This window comes from Mus caroli, chromosome 16, assembly GCF_900094665.2.
Source record: "Mus caroli chromosome 16, CAROLI_EIJ_v1.1, whole genome shotgun sequence".
NCBI lineage: Eukaryota > Metazoa > Chordata > Mammalia > Rodentia > Muridae > Mus > Mus caroli.
Window position 1 is genome coordinate 52,501,975 of NC_034585.1, and position 22,242 is coordinate 52,524,216.

General features: G+C 43.8%; 1 protein-coding gene across 6 annotated transcripts in view; it reads left to right on the top strand.

The window, feature by feature from the left end:
* The first annotated feature begins 12,771 nt into the window (after nt 1-12,771).
* Nucleotides 12,772-22,242, top strand: part of Senp7 (SUMO specific peptidase 7) — a 114,940-nt gene continuing 105,469 nt past the window's right edge. For all 6 annotated transcript variants that reach the window (XM_021185135.2, XM_029470363.1, XM_029470364.1 and 3 more), the window contains exons 1-2: nt 12,772-12,943; nt 19,978-20,030. In XM_021185135.2, coding sequence (XP_021040794.1) covers nt 12,904-12,943; nt 19,978-20,030 — 93 coding nt within the window. In that variant the 5' untranslated portion in view covers nt 12,772-12,903. The remainder of the gene's footprint in view (nt 12,944-19,977; nt 20,031-22,242) is intronic.

The window sequence follows — 22,242 nt, forward strand, 5'->3', positions numbered from 1 at the left end:
AGTTAAGAGTCACAAGGAAGTATAAAGTCACAAGTGTCAGGTTATCTCTCAAGACAGTTTCTAAGAGCCCCTAACAATCTAAGAGCCCCTAAAGATAGCACATTTGCATTGCAGGTTCCAGTAATGGTCAGGGTGTCATTCTTTGAATTGAACCCAGGAAGTGGGTAGGTGGAGGAATGTCGCTATCTGTTTTATGACCAGTACCTGGAGCACTAAGCCACAAAGGCTACACTCCCAAGCCTGGGCCCAAAAGCCTCGAATTTTGTTTTTACTTTGCTATACTTTTTTTAATACTTCTTCAAACCCATATAACCCTACATTTAAGAAATGGAGTTTGGTTACTAGAGCATAGTTTGGGTTATTCTATATTTTATTTTTTGGTCCGTTTTATTTATTTTGTCCGTGTGTATAGTATGTGTATGAGTTTGAGCATGTTACCACAGCACCATTTCCCTGTCCACTGAGCCATCTTGATGGCCCACATCTCTATTTTGACTGAAAGATTATGTAACTATTTCAAAGATGCACATTTCTCATAATGCATTTGATTTTAATAACGTGCAGACCCAATTATCTGTGCAGTGTAAGATAGCAAAGAAGCTGGGGATGCTGGTGCATGCCTTAAATCACAGCACTCAGGAGGCAGAAACAGGTGGATCTTTGGGAGTTCAAGGTCTGACTCTACTACATGTGTGTTCCAGGCTAGCCAGGAGTTCGAGGCTACACAGTGAGGCCCTGTCTAAAGGACCCTGCTTGTCTTGTTGTGCATACATTCAAAACTACTTCAGGCCAGGTAGCTCCTCCTACACTAGTATTTAGATGCTGGGGATTACAATTGAATAGATGCTACCAAAATTTGGTGATCACTACTGGGAGGAAAAGCTTATCCCTTTGTTCCTAGCTCTCTGGATAATGTTGAAGATGACCTTGAACATCTGGCCATCAGATCACCAACCCCAGAGTGTTGGGGTTCCAGGCATGGTCCCATACTGCAGAGAAACCAAATTTTAAGTCTGAGAAGAAAAACCAAGGAGCTTTAGCTAGTGATTCCAAAACAGCAGCACCATGATGTAGGAAGCCAACTCTAAGATGGCGCCAGTTTCCGGTGTGCCGTTGTCATAAACAACACCACTGAGCAGGCATAAGCCCGAGTCTGGCACCAACCGCTCCCGAGCAGGTACATGCTAATTAGGTAACGGCGGTTCGAGGTGTTCCTGCAATAAAGGCTGTTGAGAAGAATCCGACCGTGTTGTGTCTTCCTTGCCAGCCAAGGTGGATGCAACATCTGGTGGCCCGTACAGGGACCTGAGGACGATCTCGCGGATTCAGAACTCATCAGCTACAGAACGGTGGTGCTGGTAAGTTCCCAGGATATTGGGACAATAAGGTTCCCGGGTAAGTGGGACAATTTAAGTTCTTGGATTGAGACGATAAGGTTCCCGGCTTTGGGACAAGTTAAGGTTCCTGGTTTTGGGACAAGTTAAGGGACTATGATAACCTCAGCGTAGTGATCAATAGATCCTCGCTGTGTAGTTATGCTTTTTTCTCCCATTGACCTTTTGTGGGTAGGTCTGATAGTTTTGGTCTTGTTTGTTCTGTTATATGGACTCTGTTACTGTTTGAATTTTCATCAACCTGGAGCTAAAATCCTTATAGAGCAACAAGAGAGTATGTCGGAAGAGGAGAAGGGCTTAAAAAGAAAAAAGAAAAAGAAAGGAGACACAGTGTTATCAGGTGGACAGAAAGGACAAGGAGGCGGAGGAGGAAGGTGAATTAGCTTCTGCGCCCCCTCCCAATGACTCCTCGGCAGCTGCCTATAGGCGGACCTTCTGTCCGGAGGTTTGGAGAGAGGTTAGATTCTCCTTGCTGGGATGTCCTATTTTCACCGACCAAGCAGGGCAGAGATATCATGAGCCTCTAGATTTCAAAGTAATCAGGAATTTGGCTGAGTCCGTGTGGACATACGGCCTAACTGCTTCCTATACTGTGGCTCAAGTAGAGGCCTTGAATAGACACTGCATGATGCCGTCCGATTGGGCAGTCTTGGTGAAGGCATGCCTTTCACCTGGGCAGTATTTAGATTGGAAAGCCTTCCTTATTAAATTTGCAAATGAACAGGCAGCGGCTAATGCTGCTGCAGGAAATCCAGCATGGGATAGGGATATGCTGCTTGGTCAAGGTCGCTTTGCACAANAACAGACAGGATATCCAGTGCAGGTGTTTGAGCAGGTGAATCAGATTGCCATAATGGCGTGGAAATCATTGTCCACTGGTGTTGACTTAGGCAAGAGGGTCTGTTTGTGTGTTTCCCCAGGATCAACGACAACAGCTGTGGGTCCCAGAACGGCTGACCAGAGCAATTCAAAACAAGCAGAGCCATGAGGACGTGGATATTCCTGTGGCTGGGAATGCTCCCACCAGTGAGAACTGAAGAGCTACGTTGGGGAATTATGTCTACCCGCCGTAGGGTTTTACCCGCTTGTCCCTAGATCCCATTTCTTTATCAAGAATTTCCACCTGAGTTTACCCTGTGCCAGAGTCCTTTTCATAAAAAAAGATCATTCTTGCCAGGTTTTGAATTTTCCCCACCTCTTGATAAGACAGCATTTGATTGGCAGAAGAATGAGACTGAAAAAAGAAACTTCTGGCCCTGTTACCAATGGGTATTATCCAATGAAAAGGGGGTATATACATCGTTAACCCCTTTTGCCAGACTCAAGGGTGAGAGTTTCAGGATATACAATATTTCTGCTATTAGACATAATGATACCAGATTGACCAGGATTTGATTTAATAGCCTTGTGGCAAATGATTCTACCCCCAATACTTCAGTATGTGTAAAATCACACTTTTCCTTTCTTATAAGTAATAATGTGAGTGGTGGTTCCTTGAACTGTAATGATTCTGAGGTAAATTGTTACTTGGCTGAGTGCTGGGATGGTGACAATGGTACAGCAGTAGAGGTAAAAATTCCCACCTTTGTGCCTATCCCAGTAGAAACCAATCCCAATAGATTCCCCATATTTAATTTGCTTAGAACAAAAAGAGATTTTATTATTTCAACTATTGTGGTGTCTGCTGCTGCAGCTACTACAGCTGCGGTGGCCATGGCCAATCAAGTACAAATGGCTGAGACTGTCAATCAAATTGTTGAGAAAACTGCAGTAGCATTGGAAATACAAGAAGAATTTAATACGCATTTGGCGTCTGGCATTCTGTTAGCCAATCAAAGGGTAGACTTGGTTCAGGGACAGGTTGAGGATTTATATTATATGATCCAGCTATCTTGTGTTTCCCCCCTTAGAGGTTTGTGTATTACCCCTCTGCAAGCTAACTTTTCACAGTCTTCTCGACAGAGCTGAGAAATTTCAAATTACCTGAAGGGAAGCTGGTCCCTGGAAGCTGAACAACTATCACACCGACTGCTGTTGCAAATAGCTGCTCTTAATAGCGCTAGAATGGACCCTGTCACCCTCTGAGACTTCACTGCTTGGATCATCAATGCATTTTTCCTTTTTTTAAGGAGTGGGCTGGCATGTTAGCCTGGGGATTGGTGGTCCTCCTGGGATGTGGTTTCTGCCTTTGACTCGTATGTCGCCTTAAGAGAGATCATGCCGGATACAAGGCTGTGGTATATCAGGCCATGATTGCTGTTGAAGATGGCACATCTCCCAATATTTGGCTGGCCTCTTTGAAAAATTAAGAGTTTGCCCTAGGTCAATTGACAGTTGTAGTCACACAGATCCACGGTATCCAGAGACAGGCAACTTTCCTTGTGCACAGATCAACCTAAGACACGGGGCCTGGAGGCGAAAGGGCAACCCCATGACGGGTAAGGCTGTGACACTAGAGGATTGACCTAAGACAGGAGCCGTGGCCGATGGAGAGATTTGCCCAGACCTAGTCCAGCATCATATTATTAAACAAAAAAGGGGGAGATGTAGGAAGCCAACTCTAAGATGGTGCCAGTTTCCGGTGTGCCGTTGTCATAAACAACACCACTGCGCAGGCATAAGCCAGAGTCTGGTGCCAACCCCTTCCGAGCAGGTACATGCTAATTCGGTGACGGTGGTTCAACCTATCTCAGGAGGACACGAAGCCTTTCCCTGTGCTGGGGTGCATATAAGCAGACCTCCCTGGGTTCCCGGGGTCCCCGTAGCAGCATCGAGGCATTCCTGCAATAAAGGCTGTTGAGAAGAATCCGACTGTGTTGTGTCTTCCTTGCTGGCCGAGGTGGGCACAACGCCATGACCCATGCCTTCTGTCAGGAAAGATCCCATTCAAATAGAAGTGGAGATGCTTCTATTCAGAGGAATAGGTGTTTCCTTTTCTTACTTTGGTCTCATCCATAAAAGAATTTTTGAAAGGGGCCATCAAAATGGCTCAGAAGTCAAGGCACCTGCTGCTACTCTTGACAACCTGAGTTTGATCTCTGGGACCCCATGGTGGTGGAGGGTGAGTATTGATTCCCTATATGTTGTTCTCTAATCTCTGTATTGAGACTGTGGTACCTGTGCAACAGAGAACCCTAGTATCTCCCAGGAGTTAGGAAGACAGAGAAAATCATGTTTTCCAGTCATGGATAGAGGATAGCATCAGAGGGAGGAAAGGGGTGGGCAGCAGGGAAGCCTGCACAGAAACTGAAGAAGTCAGAATGCCAAGGAAAGCACACCTGGGCTTCTGGATAGTATCTGATGAGAGAGATAGAAGGAAAAGGAAAAAGTATGCCTTATGAATTAGAACTCAGGAAAATGGGAAGACATAGCTCTGAAGATCTGCAAACAACCTCATTAAAGGAGGGGCCCTTTTAGTGTAAGGACATTGACCCATTGAATAGTTACTCCTCTCACATCCTTATCATGCCTTCAGTTGAACCAGCTCTTCTGAGGGGTTGTCTCCTGCCTAGATGATTGACAGATCCTGTGGTATTAGAGCCAACTTAGATTGATTTATTTGTCTTATGTATATGTGTGTTAGCCTATGTGAATTTATGTCCACCACATGAATTCAGGAGCTCAAAGAGGTCAGAAGACGAGGTCAGATCTCCTGGCAATAGAGTTACACATGGTAATGATCTGTCATGTGAGAGTTGGGCATGAAAGAGAGATCTTCCAGGGCAGTGGATGCTTTTAACCATTGAGCTCTCTCTCCATTTCCTGTATTAACTTTGTTCTTATTCGATGGTCTTATTTTATTCAGATAGGACTCTCAATTCAAATTGTCAAGAGCATTCAAATAAAAAGTCAAAATCAGATGTGAAAGATTGATTTTCAAACATCACAGTCAGAGATGTCACCTTTGTCTATGATCTTTCTGATGTAAAACCACGTCCACACTTCAGTAGGTACCACTGAGCACAGCTTCCTTAACAGTAAGCTGCATGAAGCTATCAGTTTTAGCCCTTTGGGTTTTAATTTTTTTTTTTCATGCTCTAAATAGCTGAAAGGAGCTCAGTAGAGGTTGGGGCAACCAGCTCACCCTCAGTGCAATGCCAAATGTAGCCAACTGAGTTTTCTAGTGAATCACAACAACATTCACCCGTACCAGGGCCTTCTCCTCAAGGTTAGGGATAAATGGGGCCATGGTCTAAGGTGGAATGTGGACTAACTCTTAAGAGAGGAAACGATAGTAAGTGATGTTTTAATCTTTAGGACAGAGCAGCATTGGTGCACCAGACATTAAACAAGACACAAAAAGGGGACAGAGTACTCCTGCTATAAGGCCCAGAGAGAACGAAGTATGGCACTCCTGAAATTTCTCTCTGCTTTTTGGGACAATTTCCTCCCTCATGATGCAGTTTTTATAACTGCGGCAATCCGCCTGATTATTAATTTCCTTTTAATAAACCCTTTCCTTTCTCACACCTAACAATGTAGCTTTTTCGAGCCACGGCCTACCGCCTGTGCCCAGATCCTCTTAAGCTTCACTGCTGAACTAAAGTGAACCAGCGCTCGGGTTTAACGCTGTCTCAGCTTAGCCCATACCTTCTCCGGTATGAATTTCCTTTATCCTTTAATTATTCCATGGAGCTCCAAACCAGCAGTGCCTCTTCCAAAAATCCTTTGCCGTTTCTCAGCCCCATGTTGGGTGCCAAATGTTGTGTCCGGCCAGCAGATCANAGCCTGGGTTCTAGCCTGGAAAGGCATTTTGGAAACCTGGAAGCGAAGAGGGGCTAGGCGGCGAGAGAAAGAAATGTAGCTAAGACAGCATTCTGATCAAATTCTCTATTTTACTTTTTTAGACACTCAGTTATAAAGGAAGGGGGAGGGAACCCGATTTCCCGCCAAACAATCTCGGGATCCAGTAGCAGGATGAACACGTGTGTGTCTCCAAACAGCAAAGCGACAGGGTCCAGCAGTGGGCGTGGCAGAACGAATGAGCAGGAAACTCCACCCTTGAGCAAGCAGGTTCCAGGCTGGGAAAAGGGAGACCACAGCTACTGACTGAGTGCAGGCTGTTGCCACAAAGAACTCTTGGTACCAAAGCTGCAGAGGGATAATGTTTATAAAGGCAAACCCCACAATGGCTTCCTGGTCAGGGGAATCTTGTACTATGATTTTGGCAGAGCACAGCAGTTGTTTTGGTTATACATTCAGCAGTTATCTTAGTTACACATTGAGCCTACCTTCAGGGTCATGGAAACCTTCAATGTGCTACCAACGTGGATGCAGTTATGGGGACCTGGGGGACTCCGGCTGGAAGCATGCCTGAGTAGACAGAAAATGGAGTCCAAGTAAGATCAGGACACAAAGGCATTACCTCCATCACTCCAATGAACACCTGGAATGAATAAATGAATATTTTGACAACCAGAAGTAGCCACTACAGAATTTCATGTATCTTCCCAGGGCTACAGATGTGGAAGTCAAAATCCATTCTTTTAAGTTGGAGTCTTCAATAAAGCCATCTTTACTTCTCACATGACATTCAAATCTTGAAGAGGAACAAATTTTTTTAAAGATTTATTTATTTATTAATTATATGTAAGTACATTGTAGCTGTCTTAAGACACTCCAGAAGAGGGCATCAGATCTTGTTACAGATGGTCGTGTGCCACCATGTGGTTGCTGGGATTTGAACTCTGGACCTTCAGAAGAGCAGTCAGTACTCTTAGTCACTGAGCCATCTCACCAGCCCAAGGAGGAACAATTGTGATGATTGGCTGCTATTGTTACCAGAGAGGTGGAAGGTGGGGACCAAAGAGGATTATGATGAAGGGATCCATCGTCAATGGCCTCCAAACCTGCAAATGTCTTTCAAAGCTACACTTCAGCCGAGCATGGTGGCACAGCTTTTAATCTCAGCACTCAGGAGGCAGAGACATTTCTGAGTTCCAGGACAGCCTGGTCTACAAAGTGAGTTCCAGGACAGCCAGTGATATACAGAGAAACTCTGTCTCAAAAAAAAAACCAAAAAAAAAAAAAAAAAAAAAAAACCAAAAAAAAAAAAAAAAAAAAAAAAAAAAAAACAAACAAACCAAAAAGAACAAAACAAAAAACAAAACAAAACAAAAAAAAAACCCAACTTCAAATTCCTATAATACTGAAATGAGTCCTCATGACCCAAATAATCTGTTAAGAGTTCAAAGCTGGAGCTCTAGTATTATCCAATCATAAAACCAACCTATCTTCTAATAAATACCAGGACATGAGTGGACTTTGAAAACATTATGTTAAATGATATAAACCAGTCAAAGAAGACTTGGCAGTAGACTGACACATTTATACAGATAGAAAGCAGACAGAAGTTGTCGTGGACTGTGGCAGGCCTGTCAAAGCTGCTAGAAAGAATTAACTCGGGCTGGAGAGATGGCTCAGCCGTTAAAGGCTAGGCTCACAACCAAAAATATAAGAAAGAATTAACTCTTTACCTGGGCCCATAGGGTAACTGACACCAGGAGCAAAGCCTGGCATCTCTGTCTTTACTCTGGATCTATCTCTTTTACTTTGGGACTCTTGATTATCCCTGAATCTAGAAATGTTTATGAATCAAGAATTGTCTATGTAGAGATTGTTTCCCTTTACTGCTGAAGACACAAAGACAAATTGTTGGGCTGGCCTGCGGCTCTCATGTCTGAGTTCAAGCCTGGGAGGCATCTTGGACCTGGAAGAGAAGAGGGAATCTAGGCGGGTGGAGAAATAATGGAACCAAGACAAGCTAGTCTGCTCAAGGTTCAAATTTTTAATGGCGGACACGCTTTATAAAGGAGAGGGGAGGCCCATTCCTGCCAAATGAGGTGACCACGTGTAGGGTCAGATGTAGACAGCAGGTAGCATCAGCGGCAGTGGCAGAACAATAGAGTGATCCTAGGTTGTTGCGCCCACCTCGGCAGGCAAGGAAGACACAACACGGTAGGATTCTTCTCAACAGCCTTTATTGCAGCAACGCCTCGATGCTGCTATGGGGACCCCGGGAACCCAGGGAGGTCTGCTTATATACTCTGGCCCCCATCCACTCACAGCAGTCCATGTCATCTTACCAGGCATGCAGCTTCAGCCAATCAGGGTGGCAGGGGCATGTCTCCACCAAATATGGACTTGTTTACACTGCCGGCATCAAGGTACACCTGCGCAGCTCTCAGGATGGTTGGTTGTGGCTTATTTTCAGGTGTATGAGGAAGTCAGGTGCAAGTCGCAAGACTTAGCTGCAGTCCTGGGTGCCATCTTGGGACTGCTGCCACACCTGCTCCTCACCCTAGGTGATCTCCTTAGTGGTAAGCAAAGCCAAGATCTGGCTCAGCCTGCTTCAGGCTTGTGGGGGGAGGTTACAACAAATAATTGTCTTAAATCTGCAGTCACCTTAAACTCTGAGAACCGAAAGTCCAATAGGCAAGAAAGATCACCCACAAACTGAGAGCCATTATTTATGCTACAGAGGTCATATTCTGGAACAGGTCATCGTGCAGGAACCAGATTGCTCCTCCCAGGCAAAGACAGTGTAAAGCTATTGTTAACTTTGAGCTCAGAGAAAGGTGGCAAGAGGACCACACCTTGGCCAGGAGGATGACTTTTCTATGCACTCTCTTACTTCTTACTTCGGCCCCAGTTCCTTCTCTCCTTCACTGTGAAGTTCATATCAGTATCCCCAAACACAAAGACTCCAGGCTCTTCCAGCATTCCTCAGCCCCTACCTGTTGCACAGTATAACCCCACCCCCTGCCCTGAACAGCAGGGAACTGGGCTGAGAGGCTTTGATTACCTTCCTCTTTTTGTACTTTTGACCTGGCTGCTGTACCTGGTTCCCCTCTCGTCCCTCTCTCTTCTCCTCCTCTTCCCACATTGCTCAGGGTCATAACTGTTAGTGACAGGTAATTCCACTGTCCAGAGACCTAGCAGCTGCTTATCATCTACTGCCATTGCCACGTGTGCCAGGTGTGTGCTGCAGATAAAAGCACCACCGGCCACCCCAAAGCTCTCTCTGCATTCCCTCTCGGTTCTCTGGGTGAGCCACCTTGTGCCTGCCCACCCACGGTGCTCTCTCTCTCTCTCTCTCTCTCTCTCTCTCTGCCTCTTCCCTTTCCCCAGGTCCTAACTCCTCTCCCCTCCCCTAGTAAACCTCTTTTGCAGCGGATCTGTTGCATGGTGTAATTTCTCAGGGATACACCTTGGCATAGGCCTGCCAAAGGCACCCCCACTCCTGGTCACTACTTTACATTTCATTCAAAGACCATTCTGGACTCTCCCAGATGTGTCTGCCTCTGGCTATGCTCTCTCCCTTTTGTCTATAATAAACGTTCTCCTCTACCATCCCTAGGAGCAGTCATATCCTTTCCTTTCCTTTTTCTTTACCTTTTTCTCTTTCTCATTCACTTACCATCCTATATCTTTTTAATTGTGAATTAAGCTGTGTAGCTAATCCTAGTCTGTTGTGGCTTCCAGAAACCTGCTTTTTCTTTTTTTTTTTTTTTTTAAACTGCAGCTATAGGTCAGGAAGGGAAGAGTTTTAGGGAGTTACCATATAATGGTGTGATGTCTCTGTTTGGTGTGATGTAAGGAAAGAAAAAAGGTCATTGAATTGCACACTTCAAAAGGATGAAGGACCGGGAAATGTGCAGCTCTGGCTGGTCTGAGTATGCCTGGCTTGAAACTTGATATTAAGACTCAAGTATTTCTGTTGTACCCTCTGGCTTGGAACATTCCAGTATTATTTTATCCTCCTTTTCCTACCTTCTTGCTTTCCAGTTGCCATGGACTGGGTCCAGTGGGCCCTCCTCAATCAGTGGGAATTAGGGGTTCCGGCAGATGGGCATAGAGTCGGCGGGAATTGGGGTGACAAACAGACTCGACACAAGTGTGGATCTGAAGGTAATTTGTCAAATCAAGCATCAAACTTTTTATACAGAAGAAAATAGGGAAGTTAAATGACAATGAGGTTACACTGGATTCTTTCATAAAACAGGACTGGTAGGAACCAACTGGGATAAAATTCATTGTTAACAACTGGGATCAAAAACAGCCCCACCTAAAGTCAGTTTAAACTTAGAAGCCAGGGGCATGGGCTTCTTCCATGCCCTTGCCATAGTTTCTATTCTAGTCTATTGTATAGTCCACCTTCTCCCTAGGTCATTGTAAATACTCATGTATGGGTGTAACTCAGCTATCTATAGTTCTAAGTATCTACTCTGGTTCCTCAATATTAAGGGAAAGCACACAGATCCGTTTACCAACTAAAGCAAGGACATTGGAGCATTCGTTATACAGGATGCCACGATTCCAGGAGACTAAGTTTCTGTGAACTTTTCGCCTCGGGACAGCACCCAGGTTTTCAGGGCCTGTCGTGTTTGTCACTACTGGAGTGAATTTAGCATCCAGTGTCTCACTATAGAGCCAAATGTTAGAAATGGGCTAGGGCAGTAACGAAAGAGACCACCATTGCAATTGAAATGTTTGGACAAGGCAAACAACTTCATGAGGAGGATGTGCTCAGAAGAGCAAACACTGAGAAAGGAAGTGAATTTGATTTATATTGTAATTCAGGTGGTGACCTGTGTCTTTCCGGGGGTGGGGTGGGGGTGGGGGTGGGGCGGCTCTGAGCATATTTTAGAATTTTACTGCTGTGAATAGATACCATGACCAAGGCAATTCTTTTGTTTTTTTTGAGACAGGGTTTCTCTGTATAGCCCTGGCTGTCCTGGCACTCACTTTGTAGACCAGTCTGGCCTCGAACTCAGAAATCCACCTGCCTCTGCCTCCCGAGTGCTGGGATTAAAGGCATGTAGCACCACTGCCCGACTAAGGCAATTCTTATAAAGGACAACATTTAATTGGGGCTGGCTTACAGGTTCAGAGGTTCAGTCCATTATCATCAAGGGGGGGGATCATGGCAGTGTCCAGGCAGGCATAGTATAGGAAGAGCTGAGAGTCCTATATCTTATTCCAAAGGCAAACAGAAGATTGGCAGCTAGAACTGTTAGCATTTTGTCCAGGCTGTACCCCACAGTTACCTGGCAACAACTAGGTGTGCCTGACTGACTATAAAAGGGGCTGTTTGCCACCTTCCCTCTCTCTCTTCTGCTCTATTGCCTTCTTGCTCCTGCTCTGTACTCTTGTTCCTTCTGCCTGTCTCCCCATTCCCCTCCCCCATCTCTCTCCTTGTCCTCATGGTGCTCATGGCCGGTGTCTACTCAATAAACTCTATAGGGGGAAGGGGTGGCTCAGCATGGGCTGGTGGAGGCACCCCATCTCCCACACCTGACTGCACAGCCACCAAACATACTCTTCCTCTTTCTTATCTTTTTATTAACAGAACTAGGACCAGGGTCTTGAAGCCCACACCCACAGTGACACACCTACTGCAAAAGGCCACACCTCTTAATAGTGTCATTCCCTGGGTCAAGCATATTATAGTCTTAATTCTAGTGGCTCTTTTGAAAAGAATTAGCACACAGGAAATGAGAAGGGGAAACTGGGTCATGGAATACCTAACATTCCCGGCTCCAACTGGGTGGGAAGATTACAACGTGTCTAAATGTCATACAAGGTGGGGGAGAAAAAAAAAAAGATGTGAGTTTCTTGCTCCTGTGTGAGAGGGGGCACAGGAAGAGCAGAGAGAGAGGAGTGGGGATGGTGAGACAGTAACAGATGGCAGGTGCATGGGGAGAATCCTTGGCCCCAGAGAGTGGAGCTCTGGGACAGCCTGGGGCTTAGCATCTGCAGGAGTAGGGAAGGTGAGAGGCCAGGAGGCTGAGGTAGGGGTATTTGTGGATGGGGACTTTGGGGCTTTGATATGCAATCACAGGTATATGTCAACGAGGAGCCATCTGCCCCATCTGCTAGGCAAGGGAAACAAATGCTAGCCTTTATCTATCAGAGATCTATGTGCTGGGCCACGACTGTTATTTTGGATCCGGAGGCCTAACAGTACCAAACACAGGCTTTATAGTTTTTGATAGAAAAGACTCATATTTGTTTATTTCTTACACCAAACAACAGGAACAGCTACATTTTGCTGTCCCTATTTCTAAGTTTGAGTAGGCTCTTGAGGACAAATAGCTAGAAATACTACAGACAGTAGCTTCTCATATTTTGGGGGGTAATTTTGTTCAAAAGGCATAAAAGCAGAGGTACTCGGTATCTGTAATTTTTGTCAACTCAAATTTTAAAGTCAACGGGTTAAAAAATAGTGAATCAAGTTTTTCCTTAGGGACCCTCGTGGTCTAAGTCCCCTCCGCCTAACGAACGACAGAACGATAGGCTCGCAGGCAAAACAAGGCCCAGGAAGCGCTACCTCCGGCAGAGGTGGGAGGGGCAAGGGACTTCCGGTCGGGGGGAGGCGACGACTAGTGCGCAAGCGCGAATCCCACTTCTGGCTTTCTCTCTTCCCCTCCCCCTCCCTTCCCCAGCCCGAGGGGTCCTGAGGTGACAGCGCCTGGAAGTGGGACTGGAGGAGCCGGCGGAGGAGAAGATGGACAGGGCCAGGCCTGGGCGTCGGCGAGCTTCATCAGGTGAGGAGAGCCCGCGCGAGGGCCGAGCCGACCATTGTACCTGCGCGGCTGGCGGCGGCTCCGCGGCGCGGTGGGGAGGGAGAGAGGGAGGGAGAGAGGGAGGGAGAGAGGAAGGGAGGGAGAGAGGGAGCGGCGGGGGCGCGCATAATGGAGAGCTGGGGTGTGTGGGGGGGCGCCCGCAGCTGTCGAAAAGCCTCGGCCGCCTGCCCCTTCTGCACCCCTTTGGTATGCTCCCTCCTCCCGGGACACGCTCCTTGATTGTCTTCGGTCCAGCCGTCTTCTCTGCTGGCTATAGCCGCTGTCCTGCCACGCCTTCTCGTAATTGCACCCGCGTTCACTTTCGCTCCCACCTTCCCCGCGCAAGATGTCACTCTCCTTTCCGATCCTTTGACCCCTCGCCTGGCCGGCTTCCCTCCTTCCTTTGGCAGATCGGAGAAGCTGCAAGCGAGGAAGGCGGGGCTTGTCGGTCGCCCCGCAGCTCCTCGAGTAAATAAAATACTCCTGCTGTCCCTCTCGTCCGACAGGCTCGTTTAATAGCGTTTTTCTTTTCCAGCCTCCAGCATCTTCCAAAAGTGATTCGAAAGTCAAAGGATTTGAAGCCGGGTTTTTTGTTTTTGTTTTTGTTTTTTGTTTTTTGTTTTTTTAAATCTCAGCCCATTTTTTGGAATTGTTTTAAGACTTGAAACTCAAGAACCTCTTTTAAGTTTTGTATAAAATTGAGATAGAGCTCCGCCCCGTCGACAAGTTATTGTTATACATCTCATCTGTTAAGTGCACCTCTTAAGTCCTGGAGTCAGCTCCCGTGTGCATAGAAAAGCACTGTCTAGTACATAAAACAGCGTCGATGAATTCATTGAGTTGTTTTTGTTTTCTTTTCTTTTTCTGTTTTTGAGAAAAGGTCTCCCTGTGTAACTCAGGATGGGGTCATATTCCTATTCCCCCTGATTACCTCTTCTGAATGGTGGGGTTACAGGCCAGGGGCCCCCCCCCCTTTTCCTCTTTCTGGTTTTTTGAGACAGAGTTTCTCTGTGTAGTTCTGGCTATCCTGGAACTTAGTTTGTAGACCTGGCTGGCCTCCCAACTCAGAGATATCCCCTTTTGCCTCCCATGTTCTGGGGTGTTAAAGGCTTGCACCACTACCAACTCAGCTCAACCCATTGTAAACTTTCTCATTATACGGTTTATTTTGGTAGAGTTAGACTCAGCAGTTCCAAATCTATTTAGGTATGCCCGGTGGCAATGTGTCTAAAACTCTTACAGTTGAAGTGAAGGCTATGAGCACAGATCTCTATGGACTCGGTTTGACAGAGTTGAACTCCCAAGATCTTTTCATATGCAATGGATTTTATCAATATTTTTGTCTTTTTTTTTTTTGTTTTGTTTTTGTTTTTGTTTTTGGAGGAATGGTCATCATCCTCTTGCAGCCTTGGAGCTCAGGAGTCTCCTGCCTCAGACTTTTCCCATGCTAGGATTTTAGGTGTGTTGCTACCACGCCTAGCTTTTTCCCACTGCGTATTTTAAAGATACTAGCTGTTCTTTGCCTTTGGAATTATATTTATGCAAGATGCATAAATATATGCAACATTTATGCAAAGGTGTTTTTATATGCATGTCTCTACTGCTGAGTTTTTGTTTTAATATTCCTGCTCCCTGGGGTCAAGTAAAATTGACATACTAGAAAAATGCCATATCTAGTATCACTTGGGAGTTTTTGAATGGAGAACTTTAGGTGTAATCATAATCTCAGTTTAAGATGTACAGTCCCTTCTTAATAAGTACGTTTCATCCTGGCTTGGTACATTTATATGTGTTAGTGTGTTATATCAGGATATTAGCCTTTTCTATCCATTGGCGGAATCTGTGCCCCTCACCTGGTTATATCCACTTATTATAGTTTATTTGATGCATATACTTTTAGAAACAGAACTTTGAGGGGCTGGAGAGATGGCTCAGCGGTTCAGAGCACTGACTGCTCTTCCGAAGGTCCTGAGTTCAATTCCCAGCAACCATATGGTGGCTCACAACCGTCTGTAATGGGATCTGATACCCTCTTCTGGGGTGTCTGAAAACAGCTACAGTGTACTTTCATATAACAAATAAAGAAATTTTTAAAAACAAAAAACAAACAAAAAAGGAATTTTGAGAGTTAAAAAGTGGTTAGTCTGAAAACACACAGTTATTTATGTTAGCTATATCTATAGGAAAGATCTTTTTGGGTGAATTTTGAGATTAAGACCCCAGATTCATAAAAATTGTTGGTGTTCATGTAGAGAATTTTTTTTTTTCATGACTCTCCTTTGGAAATGGCCTTTCTGCAGAGGATGTGTTATCAGAACCATTCAGAAATCTAGTTTTCTAGCTGCCCCCAGTATGCTTCTAGTTGTGTAATATGAACATTAAGGAAATTACTTAATAGTACATTTGACTTTTCACATAGATATTAACAGAAGTATGCTGTCCTGCCACTTGATCTGCAGAACAGGATGGTCTCACATTCAGAGATCTGCCCGCCTTTGCCTCCTGGACACTCAGAATAAAGGCGTGTGCCACCATCTCCCTCTTCAAATATTTTAGTTTTGATTTATATATTTTATTTTATGTCTATGAGTATTTTTCCTGCATGCACACATGTGTACCATGCATGCTCCTGGTGCTTGTGGTGATCAGGAGAAGACACCAGAGCGTTTCGAACTGGACTATAGTTGTGAACCGCCATGTGCTGGCAATCAAACCTATGCCCTGTGCATGAGCAGTTAGTGTGCTTAACTGCTGAGCCATCGCTCCTGTCCCTGGAAACAGTTTGTAGCACAGTAATATCACCTCCTTTTAGCATGACCCAGTTGTTTTCTCTTTTTCTTTTCTTTTCCTTTTTTTTTTTTTTTTTGTTCTTTGTTTTTTCAAGACAGGGTTTCTCTGTGTAGCACTGGCTGTCCTGGAACTCACTCTGTAGACCAGGCTGGCTTTGGACTCAGAAATCCTCCTGCCTCTGCCTCCCAAGTGCTGGGATTAAAGGCGTGCACCACCACTGCCTGGCCCCGGTTGTTTTCTTGACTTTGTTTTAGAGTAAATCTCTTTTTCATCACCTGAGATTCATGTGCTCATCAAAACCAGTGGTCCAACACTCTGTCTTCCTATTCATGTACTCACAGAGCTCAGCTCAGTCTGAGATGTAGTTTGCAAGTGTCTGAAAATGACATTGGTGGACTGTACCTTCTGCACTCTTGGCCTGACAAACTTTCATTCTTTCAAAAACCCTTTCAAGTGACCTATTATTTTTGATTTATGAATGAAACTAGGATTTAAGAGTCATAAGCATCTATAGTAAGAGCTAGTGTTAGAAATAGGACCAGGATTAAAATTCTGGTCCTAAATACAGTATCTATATCTTTAATATCTTTTACTGACATTTTATGTTAATTTTCCATACTTTGGGGAAAAAAAGAGTTACATGGCTAAAAAATAACTAGTTGGGGTTTAAATCCAAAAACCAAACTACCTTCAGGGTTTCTAAATTCTTTGTGTGCTCTTGTATATTGTGGCTCATGAAGAAAGTGGTTTTCAAGTGAGGGTAGCGGAGAGGTGCTGAAGGGAGGAGAGGAAGGGGAGAAATGGATATAATTCTATTTCAATTAAAAACATAAAAAAGAAGAAAATTGGCTGTGAGGACTGGTAGATGGCTCAGTGGGTAAAGGTGCTTCCTGATGAAACGGATACAAGAATTCACTTGGTGATGAGAGAGAGACAACTGAGCATTGTCCTCTGACCTCCACATGAGCGCTGCAATATGTATGAATCCTCCAGCCCCCAATAAATAAATGAAAATGTAGCAGAGTGCGTCCTGATTTCTTCTTGAGGGCTTAGTGTCCTATTATATATTTTCCTAACATGTATCAGTTGGTCCAGGTGATATCTGTTTGTAGTATTAGAAGTATAATGTGGCCTGGCGTTGGTGGCGCACGCCTTTAATCCCAGCACTTGGGAGGCAGAGGCAGGCGGATTTCTGAGTTCCAGGCCAGCCTGGTCTACAAAGTGAGTTCCAGGACAGCCAGGGCTATACAGAGAAACCCTGTCTCAAAAAACAAAAACAAAAAAACCAAACCAAAACAAACAAACAAAAAAAGAAGAAGTATAATGTGACCTGGATCAGCAAGTTGTTCTTAAGTGACTGGGTCCTAAGGGTGATAACCAGGGGATGAGAAGATAAGATAGGAAAGCAGGGATCTGGTCTTGCACAAGCTATTTCTTAATGCCAAACAAGTTTATCAAGAATTACAGCATCTTATATACAGTTTGTAGGGGAAAATGGCAGAGTCAGCAGAAAACTAACATAATGGGACAGTTTGCAAGAAACCAATCAAGCAATTTTTCCCAAAGAGAACACAAGATATCTCAAGTTCATCACAGACCAAGTGCTCACTGGCTTTGGAAGGGAAAAGTTGGGTTCTCAGGATCTGGAAAACAGCAGCTCCTCCAAGGCCCTGGCCATTACTGGCCTTGCGGAGCATGTACCTGTTATAGACGAGGGACTAAGTTCCTTCTCTGTGCATCAGGACCTCAGGGAAAGTCCTGCACTGGCCTCTTCCTCAAAAGCAATGGGCTACGATTAAATTCAAATTAAAAAGCTGCAACTAATCATGGTGAATCTGCATTCTTTTCCAAGACGATACCTAAGGCAGTTGAAGTAAGTAGGATTGTTCAGAGAAAGTGTAAAGAGCTAGGCATGGTGGCACACGTCTTTAATCCCAGCACCATGTGACTTCAAAGCCAGCCTGGTCTATATAGCAAGTTCTAGGCCAGCTAGGCCTACATTAGAGAGAAACCCAAAAAAACCAAAAGCAAACAAAAAACCCAAAACAACAACAACAAAAAACCCCAAAACAAAACAAGGTCAGATAATTTGCAAATGGAGAAAATAGACATTGGCAAGCAGTTAGGTAGGTAAACTAGGAGTAAGGTTAGGAGGAGAGTGGAATGTTAGCATTTCAGAGAAAGTCATGTGAGGGATTTGCCCATAGAGGTTACTTTTCCTGGTGAATGTGGTCCAACAGCAACAGAAGAAGGCAGATTTGAAGAACCTGAAGGAGCTAAGGGATGGGAGGAGGTAGGCCACAGGAATAAGCTGAGAAAGTGAGAGGAGGGGAAGTACACAAGTTGGAGTAGGGAGTCAGGGTTAGAAAGAAAGGACTATGAAGTCTGATTTGCAAGGGACTAGGAAAGGTCAGCGGAGAAGAAGATGGTTAACGATGTATCCGGCAAACTGTAGTTAGGGTGAGGTGCTGGAAGAGGGGGCATGGAGGAGATTTGGTGACGGGGAAAGTGGGGATGAAGACAAATACAGATACAGTTTGAGAAGTTAATATTGCAGTCATGGCTTGTTGTGAAATAGGCGAGGTATTATGAAAATGGAGTTTTAAAAATCTGAGCTCAAGAATTGGAGGTTTTGTTGGGTTGAATAAAGGACGTAACTAATTTCAGAGTTTTAAAATGTGAGTTTGCAGCCAGCCATGGTGGTACACACTTTAATCTCAGCACTTGGGAGGTAGAGGCAGGCAGGTTCTGAGTTTGAGGCCAGCCTGGTCTGCAGAGCAAATTTCAGGACAGCCAGGACTATACGGGGAAACCCTTTCTTGAGAAGAAAAAAAAAATGTGAGTTTTCGGTGGTTGGGGATAATAAAGTTGATAATGAATCCAATGATACTAAGCAGTAGGAGGAAGCAGAAGAATAAGTTTAGTTTAACGTAGGGTAAAGTGATGTGACAGGACGTGGAGTCAAGGAAAGGGTTCGGGGCCAAGGACAGCATGTGGAATGAGAGGTTTATATTTCAGAAGTTGGGTGAAGCTGGGTGTGGTGGCACACACGTTTAATCCCAGAACCTGGGAGGCAGAGGCAGGTGGATCTCTAAGTTCAAATCTACAACATCCTTCTGAAAAGACTAGTGTAGCTGTAGGCTGCTATCCTAGCACTTGTGGTGGATAGAGACTGAAGGGTCGTGGGCCCATTGGCTGCTGGCTGAACCTGGAGGTTCAATGAAGGAGACCTTGTTTCTAGTAAGGCAGCGATTGATACGCAGAATACCTGATGTCTTCTGTTTTCCCTACATACTCAGAGATGTGTGCAGCTTGCACACATACCTGCCTGTATGTACCCTACATGTCCATTACATGCATGTACTCAAACATACAAAAGATTGCTTCTCCATCATTTATTGTGACAAAAATTTTCTTGCCAAATTATAGTAATATGCCACAAGTAGATGTCTTGGTGTTATGTATATACACATGAATATGTATGCAGTTTTTATTACGAAGTCTGCTATATAATTTGGTAGGTTACAGTTATTTATTTATTTTTTGAATAGGATCTTACCATTAGCTTTGGTTGTCTGGGAACTTGGTATGTAGACTACCAGGCTGGCCTTGAAATCACAGAGTCCCACATGCCTCTTCCTTCTGAGTGCTAGGATTAAAGGCGTGCTCATTATACCTGAGATGAGTGCCACATGATAGTATTAAGCAAATTATTTGCTGATTGAGAGAATTCATATAAGTAAAACCCACAGGAAGTCTGAAAACACTGATGAGTAAAGAGTTAAAGTGTTTCTATTTATGCAGCGTTGTGAGGCTGTGTGTGTGTGTGTGAGTGTGTGTGTGTGTGTGTGTGTGTGTAAGAGAGAGGAAGGAAATCTTTTTGTAGAAGACTGCCAACTTCTAGATAATGTCACCTCTGCTCTCTCTCACGAGCATTTGCCCAATCATCTGATTCTACCATGGGTATGAAGTTTTTATCAGGAAATTTCTGTTTAGTTCTTCTAAATTACCCTCATGCTGGAGACTTTTGTGACTGTCTGTGACACTGACACATGACAGATTTTTTGGTCGTTAGGCATAGCCCTTTAGGATCTACAGAACATATCAGTGTATTATAAGCATAACAAACAATTTTAAATACGTGGTATATATAAAAGGATCCTGTACATTAAATTCTGTCATTTAGATATTAAGTAATGATTTTATTATGTCTTTCATCTTTGTAGAGATTGTTACAGAGGGAAAAAGGAAAAGGTCAGCACCAGCTGATTTACAGAAGGTATGTGTTCACATATTTATGTCTTCAAAGTTACTGATACCAATACCATTGTGCTATTTTCTTTTTAGTGTAATTAAAATATACTGTAAAACTTTAGTCAGTGTTTTAGGTACAATTCTGTGTTCTGATTAACTGAGGGTGGAACATGGAACTTTATGAGACTTGACTTAAGTTATTTACATGGTAGTCAGTATACCTTCCAGTGCTCATTTTAGATTTTATATAAAGCATAGTTCAGTGTTTCTTTGGTGAATGAATGGCATGTCTAATGTTCATTTATTAATAATTTAGATTTAGAAGAGTTATATTCCTGATATATGCTGAAAATGACACCTTGTTTTTGTTTAGTTTAGGTTTTTTAACTAACCAATTAATTAATTAATTTTTATATGTATAGGTACTTTGCTTCTATGTATGTCTGTGTATCACATACATGATTGGTGCCTGCGGAGGCTAAAGGATGATGTTGGATCTCTTGAGACTAGAGTTAGAGATGGTGTGACTGAGCCACCATGTGGGTTCTGGGAATTGAACCTGAGTCCTCTGGAAGGGCAGCTGGTGCTCTTAGCCTCCTGAGTCACTTCTCCAGACCCTGCACTTCCTTGCCTGCCTGCCTGCCTTCCTTCCTTCCTTTTTTTAATTTTCTAAATTTATTTGTATTTCCTGTGCATTGGTATTTTGTTTGCATGTATGTCTATGTGAGGGTGTTGGGTGGGTCCTCAGGAATAGGAGTTACAGACAGGTGTGAGCTGCTATATGGGTGCTGGGAATTGAACCCAGGTCCTCTGGATGAGCAGGCAGTGCTCTGAACCACTGGGATATCTCTCCAGCCCTATGTTTTATTTTCTTGAAACAGCATTTCATGTAGCACAGGGTAGCCTTGAACACACTATAAAGCTGAAAATTATTCTTCTGTTCTACCTTCTAAGTACTAGGATTACAGTATATCAGGATGTATAATTTAAAAAATTATTTACTTATTCTGTATAAGACAAAGCTAGCAAGAGCAATTACTAATTTCTACTTATGTAACACTTTTTTTTTTTTAAGATTTATTTATTTATTATATGTAAGTACGCTGTAGCTGTCTTCAGACACTCCAGAAGAGGGCGCCAGATCTCGTTACAGATGGTTGTGAGCCACCATGTGGTTGCTGGGATTTGAACTCTGGACCTTCAGAAGAACAGTCGGGTGCTCTTACCCACTGAGCCATCTCACCAGCCCGTAACACGTTTTTAAAGTCATCTTTTAAAAAAAGTGACCCCCAGCATTTTGTGGTTTAAATGTAGGAATAACCTGATTTACATAATAAGTATTAATTATTTATTAGATAAATTTTTTGCTTTCATGCACCCTTTTATTTTGAGACAGGGTTTTACAATGTAGCTCTGGCTGTTCTAGAACTCACTATGTAGACCAGGTTGCCTCAAACCCACAGAGATCAGCTGCCTCCAGAATGCTGAAATTAAAAGCACTCAGTACTATTTCTGGCTACATGTTTAGCCTTAATTTAGAACATTTTTTTTTTTTTTGCGTGTGTGTAAGGCAGTTGTAGCATTTGGCAGAGGAGGGTGATGGGAGGGAGTCAGTAGTGCTTTAGAGAACTATCTAAAGAATGTTATTTTAGGTATTTATTTTCATTAGTTGACTTAAAATTTGCAGGGGGTGCTTTCTCCATTTAAAATGTTTGATTTAGATTAAGTTGGGTGAGTGATCTATCTATCTATCTATCTATCTATCTATCTATCTATCTATCTATCCATCCATCCATCCATATATATGTGTGTGTGTGTGTGTGTGTATTTTAATATTGCCAGATCAGAAACTGTGATATCCAGTGATTCAGTTCATTTTTTGTTACTATATCAGGATACCCGAGCCTAGTAATTTGTAAAGAAAAGAAGTGTTGAGCCAGTGAGATAGCTCAGTGAGTAAAAGAAAATAAATGTATTTTGTTCACGGTGTTGGAGAGAGAGCCATTGGCATTTGTTCATTTTCTCTTGAGAGCCTTGTTCAGCTTCAGCTTTTGACAGAAAGTAGAAGAACACCAAAAGAAAAAAAAAGCCGGGCGTGGTGGCACATGCCTTTAATCCCAGCACTCATAGGCAGAGGCAGGCGAATTTCTGAGTTCGAGGCCAGCCTGGTCTACAGAGTGAGTTCCAGGACAACCAGGGTTACACAGAGAAACCCTGTCTCAAAAAACCAAAAAAAA